At 43.2% G+C, this 18770-nt stretch overlaps 2 protein-coding genes across 2 annotated transcripts in view; both read right to left on the bottom strand.

Moving 5' to 3' along the window:
* Window positions 1-1723: 1723 nt before the first annotated feature.
* LOC118421943 (cytochrome P450 2J6-like) lies at window positions 1724-5920 on the bottom strand. Its single transcript, XM_035829449.1, has 6 exons — window positions 5503-5920; window positions 5084-5194; window positions 4118-4320; window positions 3422-3644; window positions 2379-2659; window positions 1724-1870 (listed from the first exon to the last, which is right to left on the bottom strand). The coding sequence occupies exons 1-6, from the start codon at window positions 5864-5866 to the stop codon at window positions 1724-1726; spliced, it is 1329 nt and encodes a 442-aa protein (XP_035685342.1). The 5' UTR covers window positions 5867-5920.
* Window positions 5921-8446: 2526 nt separating this feature from the next.
* LOC118421842 (probable 4-coumarate--CoA ligase 1) overlaps window positions 8447-18770 on the bottom strand; it is an 11792-nt gene continuing 1468 nt past the window's right edge. The window contains 11 exon segments of the mRNA XM_035829346.1: window positions 8447-8559; window positions 8895-9057; window positions 10544-10626; window positions 11594-11738; window positions 12607-12707; window positions 13555-13726; window positions 14258-14435; window positions 15337-15619; window positions 15621-15663; window positions 16090-16196; window positions 17684-17891. Of these exon segments, the coding sequence (XP_035685239.1) occupies window positions 8447-8559; window positions 8895-9057; window positions 10544-10626; window positions 11594-11738; window positions 12607-12707; window positions 13555-13726; window positions 14258-14435; window positions 15337-15619; window positions 15621-15663; window positions 16090-16196; window positions 17684-17891 (1596 nt within the window).

Genomic DNA, 18770 nt, shown 5'->3' with positions numbered 1-18770 from the left:
TTCATTGACAGACGTATGGTTTGTGATCCAATGGAAAATAATTGTCCATGGGCGATCGTACTGCACAAAACTCCTGTCATGTTGTTCTGTGTTGTTCTGCTCGCACTGGTGTGCAAAACCATCTAACTAGCTACCTCTGCTGTGGTGTATAGCACAGTCCTTTAGTCAAGTGCGTATGAATTGCGTATTATAGGGGTATTAAACTCCAGAAGGGAGTCATACTGGGCTTACTTAATTGAATTAATAAAGAGTAGTTGGGGAGTTAAGTACAATACTGAATGCGAGACTAGTTTGTATTTACTTGAATATACGCACAAGTGTAAACTGCGCTTTACGCTCTAACTGTGACGGCGATTAAAACAGACTGAAAAAAAGGATTTCCGTATCTTGCATTTAATAACTTTTTAATAAACCATTTCACCTCATATAAGACTACAAATCCCACAGTCATATACAAGATAGATGCATAGTATATATATATATATATATATATATATATATAAGATTACAATTTCGATATTAAGCATGATATCAATGTGATACACAACAGGCTGACAGTCCATGTAAGAACTCTTCCATTACTACGACAGTAGGATCTGGGACATCGAGAAAAATGATAAAACAAAAGAACACAAGCAGAAGAATATTTTGAATATGCATCTTCATCCTAGGTCATGTTGATTTCATCATACGGATGGCATCCGCGAGCGCTTCAGTTTTCGTTGGTTCTCCGCCTCAAAAGTTTTCAATCACACTGTAAATCGTGAAAATATTCGACATAAAATGCCAAAGTAAATTCCAAAGCCAAAGAGGAAGATGTGAAAGATGAAAATGAAAATTTTTGGTCAGTTTACCAAACTCTGTGTTTTCAGTCATTTTTCAACCTTCCTGACCACTAAAATTTAACAATAAGGGCAACTCTTTTTGGCCAAACTTATTTTTCATTTGTATACTCGCATGGAAAACGTCTGTCAGGATGAAAAGGAACAAGAAGAAGAAGAACTCGCATCCGTATAACAACCATATAATGAAATCAACATCGATGTTTCTTTGCAACATCGCCTGACAGCTATTCACGTGGGCGCACACGGATTTTGTAGGGCGAGGGTGACAGGGATATGCCCATGACGCCTTCGGTGCTTGGAGGTGCGCCCTCTGGCAGCTCAAACGTGAAGTGCTGCAGCAGAGTGGTGAGGAACAGAAACAGCTCGGTTTTGGCCAGTTGCTCTCCTGGACACTGTCGGCGGCCTGTAGATAATCACATGCGACAAACGTATTACAATAGTGCAATTTCTTGATTAAAACATTGGCAAATCTCTTAACTGCAAATAGCACCAGGCGACAGAAGCATAATTGTAAAAGTGTGGCTATAACAAGTAAATGTTTTAACTCGTCGTGTAGTATTACGTATACATTGGTTTTCTGCTTCAATATACTCGTAATATAAGGTAGTGCTAAATTAACCTGGCAATGCCGACTTGTGAGGCAGAATCAAATGTAGGTAACCTTGGATGTTTTGACATATATATATATATCTTTATTGTGCAACTATTGTACAAGGTGCGGCATCTACTTCTTGTACAGTGATATGCCATACGGTGGATCTCTTTTTTTTTCTACATAAGAAGCGAGTCCAACACGGTAGAAATAAAGAAAACGATGAAACAAACGATTAAATATGGAGCGCCAGTCGCAGGGTCTACTTTTGGGCCCTACACGCCCGCTATATGTACGTACCTATGGAGAAGGGGAGGAACTGCTCGGGTCGGACCACCTTCCCCTGCTCGTTCAGGAACCTGCTGGGGTCGAACCTTTCCGGGTCAGGCCAGTGGGCAGGGTCCATGTGGACGGACCATAGGTTCACCAACACCTGCAGAAACAACCAAAGACACCACGACATCACATCACGTGTAAGGGCCAGTGTGCAGGGTCCATGTGGACGGACCACAGATTCACCAACACCTGTAGACACAACACGACACAACACGACATCACATTTGGAAAAAGGGGCCCTACCGGGCATTTCATCACGGACTGGGGTTTTTTTTTGGGGGGGGGGGGCTTTCGGGCGCGACCCCTACGAAGCCCTGTAGGACACCTTGTGGCTCTCGGGGTATTTTGGGCCCCGGCCGGGCACCGGCTTGAATTCAAGTCGGACTCACATGGATGCATCAACAGTCACTAAAATAATTCTAATCATGTTGATCCCTAAAGGTCCGGAAAACGCTATCCAAGCTTCACTGAAATACCAATACAATACATGGGCACCACTATATGACAACAGACACTCTAATGCGTCTCTGTCAATCGTATCTATATTTATTAGGCGCTGTATGTGTAGAAGCATTTCCTGCATCCTTCCGTGTGCCAGCACCCACCTGTGTGCCAGCGGGAATGTGGTGTCCCCGGAGCTCCACGTCCTGCGATGCGGCGTGCGGGATGCTCAGGGGCGCGATGGTGCGGACCCGCTGGATCTCCAGGATGGACGCCTCCGTGTAGGGCAGGCGCGGCTTGTCGGTGAGAGACGGCCTCCTCTCCCGCCCGACCTCCCGGTCCAGCTCGATCTGCATGTTCTCCTGCACCTCGGGGTGGAGCGCCAGGTACAGCAGCGCCCAGCGTAACGTGGTGGTGGTGGTCTCAGCGCCGCCTATGAACAAATCTGAGAAAAAAGAATCCATATGATGTTGATATCCACATGATCATTTCAAACCCTGCTAAACTATTAACCCTGCTAATCTACGTCTTCTGTTTTCTATATTCGGAAGTTACAGTTGTAGAATATTGATACGCTACGACTGTGTATACGGTGTTTTAGATAAATTACCACTTTCAGATCTGCAGATTTTTGAAGCATTCTACATGTGCTTGCTTTCAAAAATATTCTTCACAAGAAGTCGAAAACCCTAACTACAACATGGGACCTTGACTGTAGATCATAGTCTCCTATTCTTTCCTAATCTGAAAAGGCACCACAGTGTATTATATGTATTTTTTTTATATACTCACTCACTCACTCACTCACTCACTCACCCACTCACCCACTCACCCACTCACCCACTCACCCACCCACCCACTCACTCACTCACTCACTCACTCACTCACTCACTCACTCACCCACCCACTCACTCACCCACCCACCCACTCACCGACTCACTCACTCACTCACTCACTCACTCACTCACTCACCCACTCACCCACTCACTCACTCACTCACTCACTCACTCACTCACCCACCCACTCACTCACTCACTCACTCAACCACCCACTCACTCACTCACTCACTCACTCACTCACTCACTCACTCACTCACTCGCCCACTCGCTCACTCGCCCACTCGCCCACTCACTCACTCACTCACTCACTCGGTAGCTAGTAATATAATTATACGTTGCAGGTAAGTAAATGTTGATACCAGACGCACCTTGCATGATCATGGTGACCTGGTCGTCCTCCTGCAGAGCGGCCTCCAGACTCCGCACGAAGCTGACGTCATCGCTGACGTCATCGTTGTTGTTGAGCTGGCTCCGCTGCTTCCGGATGACTCCGGACAGGAAGTCCCGGATCTCCTCCGCGCACCTGAACACGTCACTTCCGGTCTGGCCCAGGCCGGGCAGGAACCGCAGCCATGGGAACACGTTCAGAATCTGGTCATGTGACATAGCAAAGAGATGGTCAATAAACGTGCCACGTATCGAATCGAAGAGGAAAAGAAAAAAAATATGATCAGAAACAGTTGATCATGTAAAACAATGATGATAGTAAATCACAGATATGCTTAACAATAAAACATGATATAAAACATGAATAAAACAAAGGGAACCAACTCTTCAAATCTATTTGACAAAATGTACATCCTAATTATAGATCTTGATTAGTCCTCAACTGGAAATCTAGAACAATCGTATCTGGAAATAAAAGTTCTATTTTGTATGATTTGTTTGTTTGTAGAATTCAATCTTATCATGATAATGCAAATATTTGGTCGCTTTCCTATTTGCCAGGCTATCATTGATTGAACTGCTAATTATGATGGACAGTCTTTCTTTTTTCTCATTGGACTCGTTTTCGATCTACCATGGCCGTGTACGACCTTGTTTTCGCGGAGGTAATGCGGTACCTGGCTGGGTCCCATGGCGGCCACGGTGCGGTCCATGAGCGCCACCAGGCGGTGGAACAGTGGGTCGTCCTGCTCGAAGCGTGCGCCCAGGATCATCGAGCAGATCACGTTCAGCACCGAGCAGCCCAGCAGGCGGGAAGGGTCGAACGCCTCGCCGCTGGCCGCCTGCTCTGCGAAGTTCTTCCTCAGCTCCAGCACCTCCTCTAATCAATCAATCAATCAATCAATCAATCAATCAACCAACCAAGTAACCAACCAATGAATCGATCGATCGATCAAAATCGTTTCTTAACTTACAGATTCTCTTCAGTGCCAGCACCTCTTCTAATCACCAATCGATCAATCAATCAATCAATCATCAATCAAAGGCAGCAAATACCAGTTACTCAAGTGAAGAAGCAAACGAAGACTCAACAGGGATTGGTTTATAAGAACTGATGAAACAGCGTGCAAAGTTATGACTTTACAAGAATGAGCTTACTCGGTAATGCACATATTAACTGATTGAACGCAAGCCGGTATTAGCCTGTGATAGTAGCGCAATTATCGAATCAACCTTTAAAAAAGATAACGCCATCTAGTTACGTAATATCAAAACGATTGATGCAGTGTTAACCTTATCTTTTAACGTTAATTGGCACTGAAAATATGTCACAGTTCTTGAGCTATCTGTCACATTACTCAGCGTAGGCTCTTGTAATTGAATGCCAAGGAGATTTGGGCAGACGGAAAGTTTCTCTTGGGGCTCTTACAATTACTTTATCTGGTATGCCAACGAGAAGGGGAGGGGGGCATTCCAAATGAAATTTCAAGTTTTCAAGATAACAATGATGTAACACCACAGTGTTTGAAGGATGTGAAGATAAGATGAGACGGCGAAACAATGAAACAGACAACAAAAGATATCTTTTTTGAATAATACCAATTGCCGTAAAGAATTTCGATCTGCTTCTACAAGAATCTTACCGTGGATCTTCCCCTCCATGAAACCCTTCCCCATTCCGAAGCGCCTGAGAATCGACACCATGGCCCTCCTCCTGTTCTTGTACTCGTCATTGTACCCAGCGAATCCAATGCCTGCAAGACGATATCGATAGCTCATGAGATACGGCAGAAATGGCATTGACGCGAACGATGTGGAAACACGGTACATTGATGATCATGAAGACATTAGCACAATGTTTCAATTCTAGCCTCCCTAGCAGGCTCTACGAGTCTGGCTCTTTGGGCGCTTATGATATGCTTGTTTTTATTATGGTATATCAGTTCTACTGAATTCTTACCAGGGGCGGCAACAAGAAACAAGTGCAGTCGAACTGATACAGCATTAGAAAAAAAACCGTGTCATAAGCCCCCAAAAGGCAACATCAATGTCAATCACGTACCTTTCCCACCGCAGCTCAGCTCGTGAAGAACGTACATGTAAGGCCTGTCGGACAGCCTATCAGCTTTCTTCAGCAGCGCTTCTCGGATGACGTCGTAACCGTTGAGAATCACCGCGTCCTGCAGCCCCATGCGAATCCGGTAGATGTCGCCGTACTCTCGTCTCCACTCGGTGAGCTGCAGGTGCGGATTCGCGCCCAGGCTCGGGAGGTTGCCGATCAGTGGGTATCCGGGAGGCCCCGCGAGTGGCTTCTTCTTCTTCTTCCCTTTCCCGAAGAACGTGTCGACAGCCAGCGAGCTGACGGAGGTGACGAACGCCAGTGCAGCGCCAACACCCTGCCAGTCGAACGGTAGGTACGAAGCCATCTTCTTAGAGATCTGCTCCGACAATGTACCACCCAGCTAAACGTTCAAGAGAGGCTCTACTTACAAAGAAGACGTGCTCTGTGTTTTATAGAAGGTATGAAGGCGAAGGACGTGATCGCTTTTTTTTTAGTAACGTTATCTTCCCGGCACGTGGCCTTCATTTGTAGCAATCTGTGGAGGCGAGGTCCTTTTTGCCCCTGCGTGGTGTGGAGAGTTGCATTCGTCATCTCAGGCTGATGGGAACGCAAAGCTGGCGTCCTCCATGATGGGAGAGCGTCAGGAGGTAGCCTCGGGCGTTAAAGCTCTGGCGATGCACGTACAAGAACTCACCACACTTAAAGAGAAAAATAGGAACGACCCGATGTGCATGCCTAAAGAACGCGAGCGGAAGCCACCGTGCACTACTACCAGCTAGACGAAAAAACATCATGCTTCTCCTTAATTAAACATGTACTTCTCTACCTTTGCCTTCGTACTTTTTTTTATGGTTCTCCTGTCGATTCGACAGATGAGCAGGTAAACAGACATTTGTCTGTTTGCCTGACCTGCACATGACTTCATATAAAGCCTTCGTATAATTACAAGTCAACAACATATTTTCCGAGTTATCGAAAGTTTTCTGCTTGATACAAAGCAAAAAAAGGGCGCAAACTTGCAATGTGTAGAGAACCAACATAAATTTCATTCTGTTTTCCAAGAGTTCCAATCAATGTAGGATCAAACAATGGTCACGTCACCCATGTCTGTCCAGACAGCCGCCTCTTCCCGTTGGTCTCCTGGCTTCTGTGAGGTAGAATTCCTGGTTTGCACTGCAGTTTAAACTGCACTGACAAGGACTTATAAAAATAACTGCACCAGGGACAACGAAAAACACCTGGTTTACCTTCACCCCTCCTGCAGGGATCACCGGTGGGACAAACAAATACATTCGGATGAACTATTAACGTTGTACTAAATTAGGCTAACATTGGTACTATTTCATGTCTTGGGGTGGTGGGACTTTGGTGCACTGCTACGTTGATTAACTGAGTTCATTTCTTTATTGTATTTTGTTATGTGGCGCTGTTAAAATAAGTTTTAATAACTTGAGTGCAACGCCACATTGTCTTTGTCATGTGTTCTTGAATAATAAAAAAAATATTAAAACGTTAAACTGTCCGGTTGGATCATCGAACGTTGATATTTGTAACTATCAAATATCAAAAGTAGCATCCAAACAGCATCGATTGTTGACATGATATAAAGATTTTTAATCAGAAAAATCTTGAACAAGCTTAACATTCATTAATTAAAACATTAAACATCATACCGTTGATATAACTTGAGAACAGCCTTTTATCAATCTTTATCTACACAATATGACTTATTGGTAATAATTTTTGCTGTTCAAAGTCATGATTGTCAGTCTTTTCAAAGTGAGAGTTGAGGATCAAATATAGATTCAAATATAAAATAGGGTCATATCAAAAAGTGGGATTTGACATAACATTAGTATCAGATATCACAAAATGTGCTACTGTTCCACATAATGCTGATAAACAAGGATTTGCAAAGGCACCAGATAATGGTGACTCGGAGCGCCATATTGTCTCTGACGAGCCCAATATTTCCTTATCTACACATTTTCCGATACTCATACAGACCCCCCTACTACAGAGGGAAGCATGCTATTTTAAATGCTTAAAACCTGAGATTTGTACTTAAAAGACACCAGAAACTTGGCATCTGTGACAAGCCAACAACACTTTCTTGATCATATCTTCTAATACACCAAACAGTTACAGACCCCCTAATAAGAGGGAAGCAAGCTATTTCAAGTGACGTAAAACTTTGCTGTACATCCAGTAACATCTTCACCTTCATCTTCACCTGATGGTTAGAATGTGGTGGCTTGTGGCCCTTTAATGACGTTTTCCTTATAAGAAAATGTGGCTCTAACTTTTCAAATTCAATTTTGGGACCTGTATCTCTTTTGCTGTAAAGCATAATCTGCTGTTTTGTTTCAATGTAATTTGTAAGGATTTGTTGCCTGAAATATGTAGCCATAGGGAGGAAAAAGAACATAGTGTAAAGCATAGTTGGTCCTCTCAAATTGTAGTATGTAGTTAGACCATGTGAAGACCCCTTTGTCAGAAGCTATGGGACATATATACAGCGTTTGCCATCAGGAAGAATACCCTATGGGACATGGATGGATTTTTTTCTTGCAAGAGTACTGAGATGTATGATTTTATGTAAATCGTACTAGAACCGCTCTAATTCAAGGTAAAACTAAATTGGGTTGTTGAATTTGACACATTACATCAGACGCACTTCTGAATTTACCATGACAATGCATTATGCACCAAAAAGCAGTTACTCAAGCAACTGGATATGATTTTGAAAACCATCTTGTGTCTTTTGTCAGTGACACTGGAGAGATCTTGTTGGAGAGAGTTTTTATATCCCAGCTGGGAATTGATATGCAAAATAGAACAGGTTTATCCTAACTATGAATTAAAATGCAAAAAGGGGAGGAAGAATGCATCATGTGTGTCAAGAATTCTGAGAAGTCTGTGCTACCCCCCATGCAGACCCTTCCTATTCCTTCATGTCCTTCAGCAGTCTGCGCAGGATTTTTCCACTCGGAGTCTTGGGAATCTCCCCGACAAATGCCACTCCTCCCCGCAGCTTCTTGTAGGGAGCAACTCTCTCTGTGTGCATGAGAACAATGCAAATCACATTCAAACCATAGCCAGTGGCATCTACCAGGCTGGCATCTGTCAACACTATGAGAGCAATCAAAACTGTTATTTTTTCATTTTTGTACATTTGGCAAACTTCAAACGGTGTTACCATTCATAGCTTCATCTGTACAGCAAACGTGAAGCCTTTTGTTGACAGAGACAAATTACCAACTTTCCATCTTCATATTTTTAAGGTATTGTATATTATTGAGTTTTCATTAAGTCACTTCTTCATTTTGGGTGCAATACTTTGAAACTGTTATGACTATAGTTGCTGTAGGCATTAAAGTGATAAAACTTACCTGCGACAAAGTCTGTAATGTCTTTTTCCGTGACATCGTCAACCTTTTTCACAACAAAGGCTTTGGGAAGCTCTCCTGCAACCTCGTCTGGTAACCCGATAACAGCCGCGTCCTGGACACCAGGATGTCCGAGCAGCACGGACTCCAGCTCCGCTGGCGCCACCTAGCAAGATGGGAAGTGGAATGGGAACAGGTTTTCTGCACAGGTGAAATTTGCGCGGGAAAAAGTGTGTTTTTCTAAAAGATGTCAGAAAAGGTGCCAGGGCTCGAAATTAATTTTTGGGATTAGGTGCACCAAAAAATTTTTGGGTGCACCACAAATTTAAGTAGAATGTCAAGAAAACCTAATAACAAAACTTAGTTACAAGCTATCAAATTCTTATACAAGTAACATGACATTTTTATTCTCTTTCTACCACTTAGATGTCAAGAATATCATGTATACTAGCATACTTGATATCTTTCCATACATAAACCTATGAAAATATTTGGGTGCACCCTGTGCATCCACTGAAAAAAATTGGGTGCACAGTTCCAATTTTGGGTGCACCTGGGTGCACATGCACCCAGTATTTCGATTCGCGAGCCCTGACGGTGCAGTAAGAAATTCTTATGCAGAAAAATGTGACCCTGTGATATAATTTTCCATCTGTAACCTAAATTTTGTGGTAGAAAAATGTCTTCATTTATGGTCTCTTGGGAATAGGTCCCCTTCATTGGGGTTTTGTGCGTGGGAGAAATGACTTCATGACTCTGGGATTAGATCAGCTCAAACAAACTTAACTGTATTGTAATTTATGAAAAGGCTTTTAATCACAGATAGATACCTTGTTGCATAAGGCTTAATTGTAAAAATTAATCAGCTCAAAGAAACTTAATTAATGTATTGTAATGTATCAAAAGGTTTAAATCACAAAGATACACAGCAAGTTGATTAATAACTTGCACATTAAGATAGATTGTGAAAAATGACTCCAATTGACATTGGCCTGGAATAACACGAAGCTATCACCCAACTCTATCACACGTAGCACACAATCAGAGAAATTCCATAGCGTAGGAACACCCCCATGAAGGTTATGTGGTATCTCCTGTCCTCCTGAGTGCAGACTGCACCCGGAACGCCACGTAGGAGGCACACTGATCCATGTCTTAAGGTGGGTTCACACGTGCATATATACTTAAATCTGTATAAGGTCCGTATGAATCTCTTGGCCTCTAGGAGGCTTGACACATTGCTGGAAAATAGAAATTTGACAACTATAGCCAGATAACATGCCAGAGGAGTTAGCTGGTCGCAAACTATACTCCAGCTAACTCTTCGTTTTTTTTTCTTTCTTTCTTTTCTTTATTTATTTAACCAGGAGTAATACAGCTCAGGTCAAACCTAGACCTGTTTTTCAGGCAATCCTGGGCAGAAACAATTACACAATAACATTAAATAACAACACTAAATAACAACATAGCTGTAAAAGTATCGTTGCTATTAGCCACTGGTTGCAACTGGTTGTAAATGTTATGCATCTATATTTGTCCAATTTCTGCTATTTTTCCAGCAACCTGTGGAACCTGTTAAGGGCTAAGAATTCCATACGGACCTCATAAAGACTTGAATATACTAGTAGATGAACATGTGAACCCGGCTTTACCTGAAAACCCTTGTACTTGATGAGTTCCTTCACCCTGTCCACTGCGTAGAAGTTCCCGTCTTCATCGTAACGAACAATGTCACCTGAGTTGTGAGACAGTATAAGTTATTTCTACATCAAAACTAGTAAAAATGCTACATCACCATACAATGTACAATGTGACATTTTATTGAAATGCGATGCTGAAAAATTTCTCCTAAAATTTTAACTATACTTTGGAAAAGTTTGTAACCAATCAATCAATCAATCGTCATTAAATTTTTCTATACTGAAATGCTTATCTGCTTTTTATGTTTGTTTTTTATTTAAGTCCATGAAAGAACTTTTTGCCCTGTTTTGTTTTACTAGGAGGCAAGTAAACAAGTCCTGGCAAAAACATCCTCTCCTTGACTTAAGGTAACAAGGACATGTAATCATATCTCCACACATTCTAAGACAGTGTCAAGGAGGTCTGTGAATATTCTTCTGGCTGGGGAGTCATTTGCAGGTTGTTTTCAACACAGTGAATTTCCACACTACTGAATGCTTTAGTTGCCTTAAGTTGCTTTTATCAAAGATTGTTAATGTGTAACACCACACATCACAGGAATTAGTAAGCATTTAAAGGTATGGTCGTGTTCATGTATATAACATTAATATGGGTATATACATGTACGTTCATATAATTGCGTTTATACAACTTTGGTGCAAAACGGATACCAGACTTAGCAAGCAGAAAGTTAAACTTGTAGGAGAGAAGTCAGGACATATTACTCATTAATATGTGCTTCAAAACTGGCAAAATACAGTTTTAAAGGACAACTTTAAAACCAAAAGTGAAGCACAGGAACAGATCACTGTAAATGTAGAAATATTCGCGGTGGATTAATGTTCACGGTGACCACATCACCGCAAACATAAAACCACCGCGAACATTTTTCTATTATGGTATTAGACTGCAGTCTATGGTGTTACCGCGAACTTAAAACCACCGCAAAAAGTCCTTTTTCCCGCTACCGCGAAATTAAATCCCCGCAAACTTATATGCATTTACAGTATTTCTCCACCCACCTGTAAGTAGCCACCCTTCTGGGTTGATGGTGCTGGCCGTGGCCTCGGGGTTGTCAAGGTAACCCTTCATGACCTGCGGGCCGAGGACGCACAGCTCTCCGTCCTCCCCGGGTCCCACCGCTTCTCCCGTCTCCGTGTCAACCACCTGTCATGGGCAGGGGTTATAGTTATAGCATGATCGCCAATAATACAAGTCTATAGCTTATATTATTGTTCTCAAATAACAGGTACTTATTCAGTACTGAACTGAATTGAGTCATTTGCATAATCTTGTGTTGAAAAGTCAGGTGCATTTTGTGTCGCAAAAAATATCATCTATAAGAAATTAACACTTGCTTCTGGAGTGTAATGCCCCTTTAGGGTGGTTACATATGTCATGCAATCATCCTACAATTTTGATGACATAGGACTAGGATAGTGACAGAACCAACCACCGGCAAGGATGTACGACAGCTTTTTGAGTAGCAAGACAGCTGAAATTTGCAGGACACATGCATGGCTGTCACCCTATGTGACATCGTACAACGATCACACAGCGTATGTGACAGCGGCCTAAGTCTTATCTTTTGTTTCCTATTGGACTATCTAAAATTTGTCTTCACCCCTTGCAAAGCAATTCATAGTTAGGTTATAAAATCTGCTTGTCAACAAATCTACCATTTCCAAAATAATATCTGGCATATCTAACTGTTACAGCTTACTGTTCTGTACTGTACAGCAAAACTGATATACCACTGATATTAGTTTTAAGATTGAGACACCAGTTTTGTACAGTAAGTACAAGCTGCTTAAGACTAGACTTGAGGTTTGCTCCACAGTCAAGTATCAAACCTCTGTGAGTAAAATAACCATCACACTAGTTGAAAAATTAGGCTGAGGCAATGTGCTTGGTTAACATGTGAAGCCGCATTGCACTACTAAGAAAAAGCATCATGCTTCAACCAAGATAAACCAGAAAAAAAGTAATGTCCGAGATGTTAGAAAGAGTGAGTCTCAGGAATGGAGATCATCACCTTGGCCTTGGTGTTGGGAACGAGAATTCCAAACGACCCCGGGACAAAGACTCCTTCTCTTCCAATGGTAACGATCGGGCTGGTCTCTGTCAGCCCATAACCTGGAACAAACACAAGCAGCGTTGGAATACTAAGTAACAAGGGTTGTCTGTGACTGCATGGTTGTTGCCTTTACAACTGACAGCTATCTGCATGTCCACCTTGCCTGTGATTGGTTGTTGACTTTATAACTGAATTCTATCTGCATGCTCACCTTGCCTGTGATTGGGTGTTGCCATGACAACTGAATTCTATCTGTATTCTCACCTTGCCTGTGATTGGCTGTTGCCATGAAAACTGAAGGCTATTTGTTTGCCCACCTTGCCTGTGATTGGCTGTTGCCATGACCATTGAATGCTATCTGCATGCTCACCTTGCCTGTGATTGGTTGTTGCCTTTGCAACTGACAGCTATCTGCATGTCCACCTTGCCTGTGATTGGTTGTTGACTTTATAACTGAATTCTATCTGCATGCTCACCTTGCCTGTGATTGGGTGTTGCCATGACAACTGAATTCTATCTGTATTCTCACCTTGCCTGTGATTGGCTGTTGCCATGAAAACTGAAGGCTATTTGTTTGCCCACCTTGCCTGTGATTGGCTGTTGCCATGACCATTGAATGCTATCTGCATGCTCACCTTGCCTGTGATTGGGTGTTGCCATGACAACTGAAATCTATCTGAATGCTCACCTTGCCTGTGATTGGGTGTTGCCATGACAACTGGAAGCTACTAGTATTTGCATGCTTACCTTGCCTGTGATTGGGTGTTGCCATGACAACTGAATTCTATCTGTGTTCTCACCTTGCCTGTGATTGGTTGTTGCTGTGACCACTGACAGCTATCTGCATGCTCACCTTGCAGGTGATAGGGTGTTGCCATGACAACTGGAAGCTATTTGCATGCCCACCTTGCCTGTGATTGGGTATCTTGAGTCTGTCCATCAGCGCCATGGTGATCTCCGTTCCCATGGGAGCAGCGCCGCAGAACACCTCCTTGATCAGCGATAGGTCGTAGCTGTCTACAATGGGGTGTTTAGCGAGGAACACGGCAACGGGGGGTACGGTCAAGATCCTGGTTACCTGGGGGAAGAGGAAAATGCTGTAGAGTTCACTCTCTAACAACAGCCTAATTTTCTGGCTTGGGTGTGGGAAGTTTTAGCTGTATATTGTATTGTATATTGTTTAGCGAGGAACATGGCCACGAGGTGAACGGCCCAGGCATACATATATAGCACTCGTATGTGCTGTATATAGGCATGTCTTACCACAGAGTGACAGGTAGTGAAGGGCAAAAGCATTGCAGGAAGTAGAGTTCACAGTTAGTAGAAATTGTCATTTATCAGCCTTGTCTGACAGACATCCCAGGTCATGGGGTCAACGGAATAGACTACTAATTTACAGGGAGGTATTGTTTTTTTATTGTATTTGAGTGCGTGTTTATTTTCATCCCTCCACATAGGTATGCGGTCTAACAGGGGTCGACCCACTGGACAGAGCTGCATGGAAGCATGGTGTGACGACTACATGACTGCTGCCTACCCTATAGCTACATCAGGGATCCCAGCAGCAGTACAATCAAACAATGGATACGGATGGATACGGACAGCCCACCTTGTAGTTTTGGACACATTCAAGGAATGCCTCCGGCTCGAAGCGCGGCACGGTGACCAGCCTGACGCCCTGCATGAGGCAGTTGAACAGGATCACCACCAGCCCGTAGATGTGGAAAAACGGCAGCTGCCCGATGAGACATTCCTCCCGTGGCTCCAGTAGCAGGATTCCTTTCACCCTGCATGGGGCAGAGATCACAAGTCATCCATCCGTCCGTCCGTCCATCCATCCATCCATCCATCCATCCATCCATCCATCCATCCATCCATCCATCCATCCATCCATCCATCCATCCATCCATCCATCCTCCATCCATCCATCCATCCATTCATTCATTCATCCATCCATCCATCCATCCATCCATCCATCCATCCATCCATCCATCCATCCATCCTCCATCCATCCATCCATCCATTCATTCATTTAAATGTCAGGGCATAGACTCCAGTCTGAAAGAATCAGTACTTAGATCCTGATCAGATAGATCTTCTCAACTTTGATTTAATTAATTCACTTTGGACCAATGGATTTACTTGAAATCTAGGATTTATGATTGGGAAAACCACCCATTCTTGATCAGATCCTCTGGCAATGAAAAATGTGCATTACCTAAACAGGCAGTTCCAACACCAAGTGTTATCCTATGGTGGCCAAACTCAACCTGGCATATTTGGAAGAATTTTACTATTTTTTAGCCAATGTGATTAGTATGATGGAGACACAGCACACCTATTCTGACATACATGTAGGTTGGTGACAAAGTCATAGTGTGAGAGTATGACAGAGGCTTAATACTCTTTAAAAGGCTACGTTCTACTTGTCCCTGTTGTGGCACACCTTAGTTCTGGCACAGGTTGGTGACGAAATTATAGTGTGAGAGTATGGAAGAGATTTAAGCACTCTCTAAAAGGCTGTGTTATACTGTGAAACTTGTCACTACCCTCAGTGCCCTGGCACACCTATTATATATATATTCTGACACAGGTTGGCGATGATGTTATAGTGTGAGAGCATGAGAGATTTTGGCACTCTTTAAAAGGCTGCGTTATACTGTGAAACTTGGCACTGCCATGGCACACCTGTTCTGACACAGGTTTGCGATGATGTTATAGTGCGTGAGCATGACGCCCTTCGGCAGTCCGGTAGTTCCGCTGGAGTACGGAAGAATCGCGATGTCCTCGCTGGGATCGATCTTTACGTCCGCTGGCATCGCCGAACCATCGTCTTCCAACAGATCTGATAGAGGTTTACAGCCCTCCGCTGTTTCCCCGATTATGAAGATGTCCTTCATATGTGCAATAGAACATGACAAGCAAAAAAACAATAAACAAACAAACAAACAAATAAAAATGCAGGACTGATAGAGGCTTACAGCCCTCCACTGTACCCCCGATTACGTAGATGTCCTTCAAATGTGCAATAGAACATGAGAAGCAAATACATGAGAAACAAATAAATAAATAAACAAATCAAAAAGCTGGTCAAGAGTGGCTTATAGCCCTCTTCCGTACCCTTACTTATCCAGATGTTCTCCAAATGTGCAATGGAACATGGCAAGGGAGCATGTGAACAAGCAAACAAGCAGAAAAATAAATGCAGCAGTAACCCCAAGTATATAAAGAAAATTTAGAATATATTAGAATTCTAGGAAGGAAGCAACACAAGGTAACAAAATTATTCAAAGTCTTCCAAATACGATTAAAAGTAAACTGATAAAAGAACTGAAGACAATGTACAGGGCAGATGTTAATGGACAATAAAGATATTGATGAACAAGCAAATATTGAGTCAACAAAACACCAAATAAAACATGCTAACAGCACCACCCTCACCTTCACACCAGGACAGTTGGACTTGGCTTTCCTGGCATTCTCTGCAAAGTCAGCAATGGTGACCAGGTACTGGGCCTTGGAGTGGGTCAGTTGGTTGGTCAGTTCACCTGAGAGGAAATATTACAGATCTGAAACCTTGTCAAAGCTACAGTCCTTTAGAAATGATTTTATCGTGATTGTGGTTATTTGATATTACAGTCAGAACTGCCCAAGAGGACCAATCAGGGGACTGATAACATCTGATCTACGTGGACAGGTGACAGTATTCTCTAACAACGCTTGTGTCAATGGGAAAATGATCTAACCATCTAGTAATAGTAGTAGTAGTGGTAGAGGTAGTAGTAGTAGTAGTAGTAGTGATAGTAGTAGAAGTAGTAGTAGAAGTAGTACATTTGTAGTAGTAGAAGTAGTAATTTATAGTAGCTACATGAATAGTACTGTAGTAATCCCTATTATTTGATTATACTGCTGCTGAGGTCTTCACAACACCATGTCCAAGTGACTCTATCCAGCAGACTTACAATGGTTAGGCCTGACACACTCCAGCCAAGATTTACTGTATGGCAACTGCAATATGGTGATGGTGGCATTTGAACTTCTCTCATACCCTCTTAGGCCCAATCTAGACAAAGGGAGGGATCTAGACCATAGGGGGGGCGTGGCGCTTGGATTGCAGTCATAACACATTGCGCGACCTTTCAGCATAAATTTTGCCGACATCTTGACGGCAATATCTGCAGTTCAATCTAGACGCTGAAAAAAGCTGTCTGACTCTGAGCGACAAGCTGTCGGCTCGCAGATATCAGGGAAAACTGTGTCTTGATCGTGCTTTACCTACAGCATACAGTGGATTGACGGTGGTTATGACCCCTCCCACTGCTGTAACAGCGAACAGCACGACCTGTCACCCCTAACCTCTGCCCTCTTACCTACGGTATACAGTGGATTCACGGTGGTTATGACCCCTCCCACAGCTGTCACAGCGAACAGGACGACCTGTCACCCCTAACCTCTGCCCTCTTACCTACGGTATACAGTGGATTCACGGTGGTTATGACCCCTCCCACAGCTGTCACAGCGAACAGGACGACCTGTCACCCCTAACCTCTGCCCTCTTACCTACGGTATACAGTGGATTCACGGTGGTTATGATCCCTCCCACAGCTGTCACAGCGAACAGGACGACCTGTCACCCCTAACCTCTGCCCTCTTACCTACGGTATACAGTGGATTCACGGTGGTTATGACCCCTCCCACAGCTGTCACAGCGAACAGGACGACCTGTCACCCCTAACCTCTGCCCTCTTACCTACGGTATACAGTGGATTCACGGTGGTTATGATCCCTCCCACAGCTGTCACAGCGAACAGGACGACCTGTCACCCCTAACCTCTGCCCTCTTACCTACGGTATATAGTGGATTCACAGTGGTTATGATCCCTCCGACTGCTGTAACAGCGAACAGAATGACCTGTCACCCCTAACCTCTGCCCTCTTACCTACAGTATATAGTGGGTTCACAGTGGTTATGACCCCTCCCACAGCTGTAACAGCGAACAGGACGACCTGTCACCCCTAACCTCTGCCCTCTTACCTACGGTATATAGTGGATTCACAGTGGTTATGACCCCTCCCACAGCTGTCACAGCGAACAGCACGATGGCGTATTCGGGCAGGTTGGGGGCGTACAGGGCCAGCACGTCCTGCTGTTTGAAGCCCAGCCGCGCGAGGGCGCTGCTGAGACGTCGGATCAGGTCCTTCAGTTCAGAGAAGGTGTAGGATCGACCAGTTGGGCCGTCAACCTAGTGCAGAAAAGGAGAAGAAAAAAAACATTATATGCTTTTTTTTTGTCTCACCAAGGAGCTTTTATCTGCCTCTCCCAGGGGCACAACATTGAGACCTGCTTGGGCTTTAAATCAACAACCTTTAGATTAACCTTACAATTAATAAAATATTGTTAACTTCAGATATCTACTACTGATAATACTGCATCAGTTATTCCTCAGAGGTATGTATACTTCAGATTTGCAAATATTCAAGATCATTGAAGACATTCTTGAGGCCTTGATGACAATTTTTTTTTCCCCATGTCCATGGCAGCTCAGTCTTAAAGTGAAACTCAGGACCATGCCCAGGATAACTTGTGTGATGGTTAGATTTAGGATTAGGTTTAACAATAGGGTTAGAGCTTAACAGGTGTCCTTTTGATGGCAAAATGTCTAGAACCTGTCTTAGGCATCATACCAAGTTGTTCTTATTTCCGAAGTGTAGAGCTGCCAAGGTGCAGACTTGTACGATATTCAGAAATAGAGTCAATTCCATATTACCGAGAGGGTGTTTCTTGCCTTTTGTTCTAACATTTTGGAAATCTTTGTGACAATCTAACTGTGATAAGTAACTGTTTAGAACTATTTATAACATCTTTGTGACATTCTAAATATTTCTATAGTATTCAAACATGTTAGAAAGAATTCTAACATCAAATACATTATTTCCGTTAGTTTCTAAACTGTTCCAACATAGATGCATCATTTGTGATCACATGTTCGAACATAGAAATAATATGATGAAACTGGGTCAGTGGGCTGGGAAGAGGGCAATTCACACATCCCTGCCAAGTGCAGGAAATTATGTCTGTCTGCCACCTTCTCACAAAAGACTCACCAGTGAAAATCTAAAAT

The sequence above is a fragment of the Branchiostoma floridae genome, chromosome 1 (genome assembly GCF_000003815.2).
Source record: "Branchiostoma floridae strain S238N-H82 chromosome 1, Bfl_VNyyK, whole genome shotgun sequence".
Taxonomy (NCBI): domain Eukaryota; kingdom Metazoa; phylum Chordata; class Leptocardii; order Amphioxiformes; family Branchiostomatidae; genus Branchiostoma; species Branchiostoma floridae.
The sequence above is the reverse complement of the archived record's forward strand: the minus strand, read 5'-3'. Positions and strand labels throughout refer to the sequence as shown.